This window comes from Ailuropoda melanoleuca, chromosome 19 (genome assembly GCF_002007445.2).
Source record: "Ailuropoda melanoleuca isolate Jingjing chromosome 19, ASM200744v2, whole genome shotgun sequence".
In the NCBI taxonomy this organism is placed as follows: Eukaryota; Metazoa; Chordata; class Mammalia; order Carnivora; family Ursidae; genus Ailuropoda; species Ailuropoda melanoleuca.
In genome coordinates this window covers 1660614-1673332 of record NC_048236.1, presented here as the reverse complement: position 1 = coordinate 1673332, position 12719 = coordinate 1660614, and the positions used below count along the sequence as shown (strand labels likewise).

Sequence of the window (12719 nt, the reverse complement as noted above, 5' to 3'; positions counted from 1 at the left end):
TCTTTTTTTTTCTTTTAATGATTTTTTATTATATTATGTTAGTCACCATACAGTACATCCCCGGTTTCCGATGTAAAGTTCGATGATTCATTAGTTGCGTATAACACCCAGTGCACCATGCAATACGTGCCCTCCTTACTACCCATCACTGGTCTATCCCATTCCCCCATCCCCCGCCCCCTGAGGCCCTCAGTTTGTTTCTAATTGAAGCTCCCAGAGTTAAGTATTCTTTATCCCATCAATTCCTCATAGATTTATTGTTTGTCTAAAAAGTACACAAACTGCCTGCCTTGGTCATTCTTTGTGTCTCAATTTCGTTACTGGGCCTCTGTACACATGTAATAAAAGTTTTTTTCTCTCCTGTTAATGCGCCTCATGTAAATTTAATTCGTCCAGCTAGAAAAGCCTTGGCTGGAGGAGAATGTCTTCCTGCCCTTCAGCGCAGTCCGTGAGAAACCGGCGGGTGAGAGAGAAGGACTTAACGGAGCATCTTAATTGATGAGCTTGCGGGCAGGGCCCCTAAGACGCCTTGCACACAGTAAGACAACTCGATAATTCGCTGAGGCTTACATGCTTCTGGGAAGGCTTCTGACTTCAGCTGAGTTCTCAAGAACCAGAGAAGGAGTGAGACTTTTACGTTTATGATGGGGAAACATAATCACATAAGGAACGTCGACTACGGACCTTCTCACAGAGTATCCATGCACTGCCCTCGCTCTGGGTTTTTGTCCCCAGAATGCATTTTGTACCTTCAGGGTTCGTACCCACAGGTGGCTCGGACAGACACCCCACAGGCCCGCGGCCCGGAACCCCGGCAGCACCTCTCCTCTACTTTTCCTCTGACGTGTCTTACCAGGATCTACAAGTGCCAGACGCTTGTCTCTCGACAGAGAAGCTCTTTCCTCCTGGTTGAACATTCTGTCGATCATCACCATCTCAGCAGACGGGCTGATCCGCTGAAAACGAGAGAGTCTGGTCACTTCAGATGCCTTTTCCCAAGTGCAAACACCCCACTGAATCTTTGAGACAAACGAAGCAACCGGATGTGAAGACTTGGTGTCTAGGTTCTAGTCACGTCCCATGGAGTCCCATTTATCCTTGTCACGTGGGGATGCATTTTTTTTAAATTGTATTTTTGGGGAAAAGGTGACTTCCATTGATTTCTAGAGAGGATGTGAAAACTAAGCCTGCCTTCCTCGCTTCCCCCGCCTCTCTCTGCAGGCGCCGCACGTAGCAGTGTCACACTATGCAGAGTGATTTTATGCATACACATGCATTGATGTTCTTCTCTGTTTATTTCTGCAAGCAAATGGCAGCAACTATACACACTGGCCTGTATCTTTCTTATTTCCCCCTCTGCTTAATAATATGTTAGAAATCTTTTCATTAGGATGACATTTTTCTTCCTATTCTCACTGTGCTTTCCTTGTGTTTTTTTAGTAAGGCTTTCCTTAAAATTTTTTTTTGCTCTACAGAATCAAAGCTTAAATTATATTTGTGAGTCTTATTTAACATGAAAATTCATAGCAGACATAAGATAACTTGACCAAATAAGTGGTCCTTTCCTCAAAAATGGTAAGAGTTAAGTCTTTTTGATATCTCAGCATTTTTTTTCTAAAATGGTTGTCAATATAAGAACAACTATTTCACACTTTGGAATCACAATTTTAAGTAAATATAAATTTTATATATATATATATATATATTTACGTAAACACACACACGGACACACATATAGTCACACTGTACTGTAATAATGTAGTCCAGCTAAGCTCCCCAGGTACATTGCAAAGTTGATCTTAAACTGGAAACTGCTTCTAAGAGGCCAATTTATAGGTGAAAGACTGTATGATTTCAGATTGCTTCTAAAATCTCAGAATAGGTTTGGTCTTTCTATCGTTTCCTGAGGTATCTTCTTTCTCTAATGAACTGGCACGTTAAAACTACATTTAACGTTCTGGAATTAGGCAGTGGCTGATGGTTGCACAAACTTAGGAACATACTAAAACCCATCAAGTTGTACATGTTAAATCACGCATGAGCTTTATGGCATGTTAATGATCACTCTGTTAAACACAAGATAAAGTTATTTTAACATCCGTCATCACCTGGTCTTTTCAGATGTTACTGTGAACAATTTTCCCCACATCTCTGGGCTGGTGAGAGGCAGCTGACAGCATCAGAGTGTGCATGGGGGCCGGGGTCTCAGATGGTCCTGGTCTGTTCCCTAGCTCTGCTAATTGCTCTGAAACTAATGAGCCGTAGGATGTTAGGCAAATTATTTACCCAAAGCCCTGGTTTCCTATTTGGAACCAGCAGAACCATAGCACTCATCAGGTGTGAGCAAGCATGTCAAGAGCAGCAAATGTCAAGTGTCAGGAGTACCAGTCAGGCGGAGGGTTTTCTACCATCTTCAGTATCTGTGCCTTTGCAATTATGTTGGGACAATGTAATTTCCTGAAGATTTTTTCTCTCTGAATTTCTAGCTGTGACCTGTGGGGTTTTAAAAAACAAATACGCTTGGTAGCATGAATTTTACCATGGCATCTTCTAGAAGCAGGCATCTGTATTTGTTAAGCATAGCTTGGGTCCTTTTTAGGAGCTGAGTGGCAACTGTTTCAAATTCATTGTCGACTTTAAAAAAAGAGAGAGAGAGAGAGAGAGAAAATGGTAAGAGAGTGCAAATCACTCACTAGGTCTTTTCTTTCTCAGGACCAAAATGTATTACTCTTCCATTAACCAAACATGTCTTGCCTGTGCCAGTCTTCACTTCTTAGATTAGCTTTCCTTGTTTAAACGTGCTTTTGCACTTTCCCTCACTGTCCACTGTTGGGTGACTGGGCAACTCACTGCAGTACTAGCTTATTTTAACTTTAATTAGGAGGCCAAAACCAGAATACTTTTAACATCACCTATAAAAGAAAACCATATAGCACAGACATGCAATAAATATCAATGAATAGAGAAGGATCTGTTGGTCTAGAGGTCTAGATGGTCAAAGCTCCACTCCCTTCCAATGGTATGAAAAACGAGAAAAGAGTTGAACAAGGAGGTCCTACAGTCTGGGCTGGGCAGACCGGTTTTATGTAAGGACACAACCTAGTTCATGACAGGTCACGGTGCTGTGGCTCTGTCCTTTGCCTGCCTGTCTCTAAAGACTTCACATTTTCTAACCACTCTGAGTCTTCGCATCCCTGTGTCATGCTGGACCTGGCCCCTATTCCCTGGACTGGCCAGGAAAGCTCCCAGAGGACTGACTGGGGACTGATCTGTGCTCAGATCAGAGACCGCAGCCAGGTAAGCAAGACTGGGTGGCTAGCTGAGGGAGGGGTAAGCAGTGGAGGGGAACTGATGGAGTCCAGGCTTGGGAACGGTGGCGGGAAGGAGGGGAGAACCAAGCGGCACAGCTGGGACAGGCAGCAGGGCCAGGCATCAGGATGGGTGGGGTTCCGGGCTGGCACGAAGGGCCTTTATCCTCACCATCTTCACCAGTTTCTTGACATACAGCAATGCCCTAGGCTCACTGTGGAACCTGAAGAACGCTTTTGGGGGGCTGAAGTATCTGCCTCATTCATAAAACTGCTGGTAGCAGTTAAGGGGATGCGCTCTGCCTAAACACGAGAAATCACTGTGTAGACTGCCAACTTCAGAGCCATCCCATCTGCGGCAGGCAGCCCAAACAATGCTCTGGGTTCACTGGCCCCCAAACTGGTCAATAAAATACTCTGACATTTGTGTGTCCCTTCATGCAATATTGAGCAGAGGAAGTCACAATCCCAAACAGGGACCAAGACATTGAGTAAATTGGGAACAAGTTAGGTCTACGATGAAAACCACAAAGACGACCACTTTCTGGGAGCCACAGGGCCCTTGCTCTTCTGTGGGGCATCCACAGGACGGTGCCTGGTGTGACAGGGGCGCTCGGGGCTGACAGCCCGTTTACCTTTCCTCAAGTCTTCCTCTGTGGGCATGGAGCCCTGGCACACGTGGTAGGAGAGGAGCCTCTGCACCGCGTCACTTAGTGATCGGAACTGACTTTTATCAGGCGTCACGGCATGGGCTTGGTCCCTCTGTAACTGCTGGAGAATGCTTTAAAAGAGAAATGGCCGACGTCAGTGGAGATCCACGGTAGGAAATCTAATCGTGATGGCTATTTGCATGCAAAGAAAATAAGACCTACAGGAATGTTATTACTCGTAGGACAGCAGTTCCGTGTTTTCTTCAGTTTCCTACTTTGTACACCATGCTGGGAGTAGAGTTTGGTCTGTCTCCACAGGGGACTCACACCATGACCCTGTCCTCAAAAACAAGGTGCTCCCACCAACTCCTCACATGGGGGTGCTCACACAGATCTTTGCAATGCCTGACTGTTGGCTGACTAAGCTTACGCTAATATTTCTGTTCCAAACACACGAGTTTATCAAACCACGCTTCTCCTCAGAGACCCTTTGGCCAATCAAAGGGTATGTGGTATGCTAAAAAGACAGAGAACTAGTCTCCTTGAGAAGAAAAGAGCAAACAGTAGACTCAAACTACATTTGGTACACAGTTGACCCTTTAACAACATGAGGGGGTTTGGGGTGCTGACTCCCTGCATAATCAGATATCAGTATATAACCTGACTTCTCCAAAGCTTTACTAAGAGTCTCCTGTTGACCAGAAGCCTTGCTGATTACATAGTTGACTAATACATATTTCATACAGTACATGTATTATATACTGTATGCTTACAAAAAAGGAAGCTAAGAAAAATGTTATTAAGAAACTCGTAAGGAAGAGAAAATACATTTACAGTGCTGCACTGTATTTTTATCGGAAAACATCTGCATATAAGCAGACCTGCAAAGTTCAAATCCGTGTTGTTCGAGGGTCACTGTATTTACGGGTCCTAACAGAAGCAAACTGTAGGAAGTTATTTTCAAAGTGTATTTTTTTATAATAATTTTTTATTATGTTATGTTAGTCACCATACAGTACGTCCCTAGTTTTTGATGTAAAGTTCCATGATTCATTACTTGCGTATAACACCCAGCGCTCCATGCTCAAAGTGTATTTTAAAAAATATTAGATCTATATTATTATAACCTGACTTCTGTTGTATAGCTATTGAAGGTTAGGAACCTAGAGAAATGTTCAAAATGAGTCATTTCCAAGGGTCACTCACAAAGCTCCTTTAGTCAGCTGTTTCGCAGCAGGTCGCTTCTGTCCTCCTGAGTGACTATCCACCTAAAGACAAAACACACCACTTATTACTCCTTCTGTAGAAAAATACGCAGGATACAGTTATACATAAAGGACGCTATGTTGTGAACATTTTCAACTCCTTATCAAGAGCATATTCTAAGAATGTAGAAGGTGCCCTGTTAAAAAATAAAATGAGCAAGGCCATACACCCATGTAACAAAGGCACACTGTGTCAAGATCACGGAAAGCTGTACCATCAGTTCCTTGGAAGGACTCAGCTTGTATTTAAAGCCTGAATCCCCAACTCTCTAAACGTATCATTAGATTTTTGGAGAAGTACATCTTGTGGGTACAAACTCCATGAACATCTGAGAATTCAGTTGCTGCTGTAGTCTAGGTGCGTCACCTAGTAGGGATCTTTTTCTCTTTTTCCCTTTAGGTAATCTCTACACCCAACATGCGGCTCGAACTCACAACCCTGAGATCAAGAGTCACACGCTCTACCGACCGAGCCAGCCAGGCGCCCCTAGTAGCACTTCTTATATCCATGTTAAGGAAACAAATAAGACTTATGTCAGAACCTGAGACCTGAACCAGATCCTTCACTGAGTATTCTAGGCAGGCCCGCACTGTAACAAGCTTCATGAAACTATTAATTGGTGTTTGATGGAGAAGAAACTAAGGGCTCAGTAAGCTGAAAACACGATCTTGGTTGCTACAGCAGAAACATAAAACACACTCAGGGGCACCTGGGTAGCTCAGTGGTTTGAGTGTCTGACTTCACTCCAGTCATAATCTTGGGGTGCTGGGATGAAGCCCTGCATTGGGCTTGTGCTCAAGGGAGAGTCGGGGAGTCTGCTTGTCCCTCTACCCCCACACCCCGCCACCCCCCCATACACTCGCTTTCTCTCTCTCTCTCTCTCAAATAAATGAAATCCTAAAAAAAAAAAATCTCTTCTATAACTAGGATGAACAGACCCAGGGGCCCCTGGGTGGCCCAGTCAGTTAAGCAGCCAACTCTTAATTTCTTTTCTAAGGTCATGATCTCAGGGTTGTGAGATCGAGCCCCACGCAGGGCTCCATGCTCAGTGGGGAGTCTGCTTGAGATTCTTTTAATCTGCCACCTGCCCTCCGCTTGCAGGTGTGTGCTCTCTCGCTGTCTCTCAAACAAATAAATTTAAAAAAAAAGGGGGGGAACAATCCACTTTGAATGAGTGATCATTCATTAGTAAACTACATTTTTTTGAGTACCTACTATGTACTGGCTGCTAGTATATTATTAATTCATGAGGAAACGACAGTGTTGTAATTTGAGAAATAGAGTAGACACATTTATCCCATAAACATTAACATAACACGGCCTGGCCTGCGGGGAAGGTCTTCAGTGAGCACGCTTTTGTGGGCAGACGACGGCAGGCAGCAACTACCAAGCTGAAGATGACAAGACTACATTTTCTCTCATTTATGCTCGGTATTAAGAAGCAGCGACGCAAACGGTCTTCTACCTGCACGGCTGGCTGGCCAGGAGGTGGTCCAACTACTTTTTCCTGCTGTGGCTGCGTGGTTCCTAAGGACACTGGCATAACTTTGCTTCCAGAATCCTGCCCTATTAGAATGAACACATAAGACAACAGAAACAGTCAATCAAGCCCCTTATATAACCTGCACAGTCCAGTGTCTATGGATCACTGACCATTCTGAAAGGGATTTCTTTATCATGGATGCTTGCTCTGAGGAAGGAGAACAGGAAGTACATTTATCTCCAAAGCTCTAGAGGCAGAGGTCAGGATTAGTAAAGCCTATTTAGGTAGTAAATAGAAACAAATACAGAAATAAATGGTAGGAAATAAAAGCGGTCAATACTACAGTTTCAAATTATCTAAGGTCTGAGGAATAGGCCTCAAACCAGTAATCTGTCAGGATTACCGAACCCCCAGAACGCTCACAAATTAAGGGATGGAGGCCTAAACAGGGGGCTGACCAGGAGCGTTCCTGCTTTTGTCTTTCCTAGTATTTACTGAGCCGTGCAGATATTCGAAGCTTTAGAAGAAATGGAAGACATAGCCCACAATATTTTTAGTCTTGGGGGGAATTCCAAATACAGATAAGTAAAGCGACATGAGGATAGTTACAAAGTCACCTGTGTCATATGGTACGAGATTTTATTGTTTCTGAGCAGCACATTTTTTCCATATAATTTAGTGCATCATAATTTAATTCAAAGTGCTTTTTTTTCTTTCTTAGAAGTACATAAAAGGAAGGCACAGACGCAACATGGTCTGTTTTGGGGGGAAAGGGTACAGGAGGCATGGTCAGAGAGCGGACGAGGTGGAACGGGAAAGGCTGCAGGCAAGAGGGGGGATGGCAGAAGATGTCCTCTGGTTTTGGGGAGACAGGGGACAGCAGAGGTGAGCTTACTACAAAGCTCCTGACCTGGCAGTGCGGTGTTCAGGAGGCCAGGGATCTGCGCCTGCCTCAGGCCATCTGTGGTCTTGGAAGCAGCAATGGGGGAAGTCTGATTCAAACCTTTTTTCTGAGCCTGTGAAAAATATTGCCAAGAGGAAAAGTTAACTTCATGACTAAAATCTTTAACAGATTACCCAAAACACCGATCAAGGCTGTTAATGCCTACCTGGCATTGACTTTAGGTTAGACTACAAAGCAAAACAAGAATTTAACTTTACTCTCCTATCACACTGGGAGGATTGCAAAGAGCACCCTTTAAAAATCTACGGGCATGTTGAATTTTCTGGACGCCATTCATAGGGATGCTGAGTTGATGCTGGACTGCTTTCTTGCCCCTGGAACCACTGTGTTTGTGGTGCTCAGAGGCAAAGGCTGAGCCCAAAACTCAGTTTCTATCCCTAACAGTTTCTAGCCCCAGTAATTTTCTATCATGCCTGCAAGGATTATGAACCCGACTACCGGATCCTACGTGGGGTCTCCACGGACTCTAGCACCTGGTCAGGACCCAAGTGCCAACTCCAAACCTTCTGTCAGCACTCACTGTTTGCTGTGTAGACGATCTAAAGTGTGTGTCACCCCCTGCCACTGGTATGTCTCTCGTTCATGTCATGTCAACATCAGGTGTAATTGGGAAATGTAAATTTGGCTGAATATTAGCCTGAGGAAAATATTATTATTATTATTATTTTTTAAAAAGATTTTATTTATTCATTTGACAGAGATAGAGACAGCCAGCGAGAGAGGGAACACAAGCAGGGGGAGTGGGAGAGGAAGAAGCAGGCTCATAGCGGAGGAGCCTGAGGTGGGGCTCGATCCCAGAATGCCAGGATGACGCCCTGAGCCGAAGGCAGCCGCTTAATGACTGCGCCACCCAGGCGCCCCTGATGAAAATATTATTAGAAAAAGTAATCTGATGTTTTAATGGGTGTGTGCTTCTCTTCTATAAATGAGGAAGATGAATTGGATGATGTTTAAGGATTGGCAAGTTCCTTTCAGCTCTAAAAAAATCCGTTATTCATTTAAAGTAAGATGACAGGAGCACCTGGGTGGCTCAGGTCATGATCCCAGAGTCCTGCGTGGGGCTCCCTGCTCAGCGGGGAGTCTGCTTCTCCCTCTCCCTGTGCCCCTCCCCTGCTCGTGCACACGTGCACTTGCCCTCTCTCTCTAATAAATAAAATCTTAAAAAAAAAAGATGATAAAGGGCTTTTAAATTACTCTCAATTTTTAACCTTCTATGTCATTACCACTTCATAGTGCAGCAAGTTTTCAGAGCTGTTTCTCTAGTTTTATATTTTGTATACCAATCGTAGATTTAGAATTTAGTCCAACCATCCCCATGGGGGACTTAAACTATGACCTTGGCCTGATGAAAACATTCCCACCAACCATTCATGTGAGACCTTGGCAATACCTGACCATTGGCCAAGTAAGCTCCTGTTACCATTTCTATTCTACACAATTATTTGAAACAATTATTTGGTTCTCTTTTCTAATATAAAAGTGGAGAAGGATTTGACACTACCCACGAAAGACTGGAGGAGGTCATTACAAAGTTGGAAATGGTCACCTTGCTCGTCCTTCCATTAGCAGGGAAGGTCAGACCTGCACCTTTCTAGGCAGACAGGTAAAACATTCTTAGTAACAAAACCACAAGGGAAAAAAAATATATATTTTATATATAATATGTATATATTATATATAATATATACACTTCACAAATAGACTATTTAAGGATACTTTGTTCAGAACTTGCTCTAAGAACTCTGCTAATATCAGTAGACATCAGTAGACATCTAAAGATGTCTATGGATTAGATCCTATGGATTATCTCGATACCATGTAAACATATAGAAAAACCCCAACAAATCAAAATATTTAGTCTGTCAATTTCCCCTTCTGTGGTACACTTTGAAAGAAACCAATTCATCCGCAGCTCGGCCCTCAGGCTCCCAGGCCCTGCGACTGGCTGCGCCACACGCCTCGCCTGGCTGCGCTCTTCAAGAAACCGATTCCAACCTAGCAAGGTGATATTCATCCAACAATAGGCATTTACCGAATGGGGGAGACGTTGGGTCTGCCCAGCCACACTCTCGTCTGGGAATTGCTGCACTGCCACAGAAATGGGCTGGAGGCAGCAAGGTTGGAGAACACACAAAGGTGTGTGACCTGCCACAGGCACCAAGAGCTAAACTTCCGGAAGGGAAGGAACTCTTTCTCTTCCATCTAAAAGTGCCAGGCCTGGGGCGCCTGAGGGTGCTCAGTGGGGTAAGCATCCGACTCTTGATCGTGATCTCAGGGTCACTGGGCTCCGTGCTCAGCAGGCAGTCTGCTTGAGATTCTCCCTCTCCCTCTCCTTCTGTCCCTCAACCCCCCCATCAATCAATCAATCAATCAATCATCAATCAATCAAAGTGCCAAGGCTGCCAGTGGAGCAGTTTCTCTACCCAGGGGGGCACTTTTTCTTAATTGGAACAAAGGCCTTGTACAGAGCAGCAGAAGCTCCGTCTGGCTACTTCCTCACGTCACCCAAGCCCTGCTCCCCTGGCCACGCCTTACCGCACCATCATCCAGACTCTCCTGGGAATTTAGGGTGGTGGTGGGGAGTGGATACCAAGGGCACTGGTTCTCAGATGCAGGTTTTTATAGACTAGCTGCATCAAGATCACCTGGGGAGGGGCGCCTGGGTGGCACAGCGGTTAAGCGTCTGCCTTCGGCTCAGGGCGTGATCCCGGCGTTATGGGATCGAGCCCCACATCAGGCTACTCCGCTATGAGCCTGCTTCTTCCTCTCCCACTCCCCCTGCTTGTGTTCCCTCTCTCGCTGGCTGTCTCTATCTCTGTCAAATAAATAAATAAAATCTTTAAAAAAAAAAAAAAGATCACCTGGGGAGCTTCTGAAATACCAAGTCTCCTATTCCATCCTTAAGATTCAGAAATCCGACGTGGGACTTAGGAATCTACAATCCTAAAAAGCTCTCCAGTTGATTCTGATGTGTTGCTATGTTTTGGAAACCACTGCATTCGCCAGTTTCTGTTAAATGCTTGGATAATAATGTAAAGCTGGACTGGCCATTTTGGTGAGAAGAGTGAAAGAACGAAGACAGATAGAAGGCCATGCTATCTTGAATAGGCCAAGAGAATAGCAGACAGCCTGATTTCCGACCTTATAAGGAGGGACACTATACCTCCTGGACATTCTCCCTTGTTGCTAAGCGTGTTAGGGTACGTTTCCGAGAGTTGCAGCCCAAAGCCCTTGACTGAGGCATGTGTACCCAGCACTGTGGGAATCACAGAGAAGGCAGCTGAAGGGCACCAACACTGTGTCTGCCCTCTGAAAGCTCACCAGGCCACCCAAACGCAAAGAACCAGTGCACTGCCATTCTAGCCTCCAACCTCCACTGGGCCCTCATGCCTGTCCAGCAATCCTTTCTTTCCTCTAGCCAGCTCCTTTGCCCATTTTCCACTGAATGCTATTTCATCATTGTCAAACCCGGAGGCCAGGGGAGAGCTCATTCAACTTTCTCCCACCACAGCCACAACCTTCCCTGCATCCCCATGCGACCTTCCCTGGCTTCTCCCGCTACAACGGCAGGCGCATCCCTCCTCTTTTCTACAAAGAATCCCACCAATGCTCTGGAATTCACATCCATCTCCTTGCCATCAGCTCTGAAAAAAAGGCTCAAGCTTTTCCCATATCTTGAAAACGATTTCCTTTGACCCCACCCATCCTGTGGCTATCAGGTACCTTCATTTTTCTGAATATTGTCTGTACTCTTACCACACCTCCCACTCTCTCCTTGGTCTACTCCAGTCTGGCTTCTGCACCTAACGCTCCAGGGAAACAAGTCTTACCGAGGTCGACAGCTGCGTCCGTGCTGTGAAATCTGTGAGAGACACCCCGACCCTTACCTCCACCGGCACTCACTCTGCAGGCCTCTGCCCTCCTGCCTGTCACATTCTCTTGTCTTAGATTCCAAAATGCTGAACCCTATCAGTTCCTCCTCTCTGGAACCTTCTGAGTCTCACTTGTGGACTCTTCTTTCTGTGTCCGTCCCCTAAATATTGAGGTGCTCTGGGGTTCTCTTCTGGCCACTTTATTTTTTTCCTTTCTACTCATGTGCTCTCCCTGATCCATTTCATCCATTTCTACCACTTCAGTTACAATAGGCTGGTCAGTCCCACTGAGTCCACATTTTGGTCCTATGCTTCGGGGTCTACAGCTGCCCATCGCACAGCGTGGCTGCCCCACGGGTTGTTAGACTTGCGAACATATCCTAAACTAAACTCCTAACTTCCCTTCAAACCACAATTTCTTTTCACGTTCTCTAGCTCAGTGAAGCTGGTGTCACGGTCGAGTTTATGTGTCATCCTTATTTCTCCATTACAGCCAATCAGTCGAAAGTCTATCTCACCTAATTGTGTCAAATCCATCCCATCCTCACCATCTCTCGTGCCACCAGGCTGGTGGGAGGCTTTAGCATTTCATGCTTCGATTACGACACCGGCTCCTTAACATGACATACAAGGTCCTTTGTGATGTGGTCCTTGCTCACCTTTCCCGCCTCAATCCCCTGCACTTCACCTGAACCAGTTTTCCTGTCCCCTCGCTATCACGGTCTCTTCTCTCACCAGGCTTTGCACGGCTGTTCCTGCTGCTGGAAAGTTCTTCGCTCAGGCCCTTGCTACCTGGGTAACTAACTCATCCCTCCCCTAGTAGGTGTCAGTCAGAAACCACTATCTCAAGGAAACCTTCCCCAACCGTCCCATCTGAGTCAGAGGCTTCCTTCCTTTTTTTTTTTTTTTTTAAGATTTTATTTATTTATTTGACAGAGACTGAGCCACCCAGGCGCCCCCAGAGGCTTCCTTTCTGAGCCTGGCACTCCGGATTACTTCTCCCAGAGCACTGGAAAACAGTGCACTGTGATTGTCAGTTTGTCTGTCTGCCTCCTGCCCTGCAACACACTGTTGTCTCCTTGGGACTTGGCCCAGGGCTGGCCTTGGCTGGTACTGACATACTGTGGAAGGAAGGAGGGAGGGAGGGAGGGAGGGAGGGAGGGAGGGAAGGAGGGA

General features: G+C 45.5%; 1 protein-coding gene across 1 annotated transcript in view; it reads right to left on the bottom strand.

The window, feature by feature from the left end:
- Positions 1–12719, bottom strand: part of BICRAL (BRD4 interacting chromatin remodeling complex associated protein like) — a 39349-nt gene that overhangs the window by 7267 nt on the left and 19363 nt on the right. The window contains exons 6-11 of the mRNA XM_034647997.1: positions 7618–7723; positions 6690–6790; positions 5165–5226; positions 3944–4089; positions 2540–2634; positions 854–956 (exon numbers count right to left, since the gene is read on the bottom strand). Of these exons, the coding sequence (XP_034503888.1) occupies positions 854–956; positions 2540–2634; positions 3944–4089; positions 5165–5226; positions 6690–6790; positions 7618–7723 (613 nt within the window). The remainder of the gene's footprint in view (positions 1–853; positions 957–2539; positions 2635–3943; positions 4090–5164; positions 5227–6689; positions 6791–7617; positions 7724–12719) is intronic.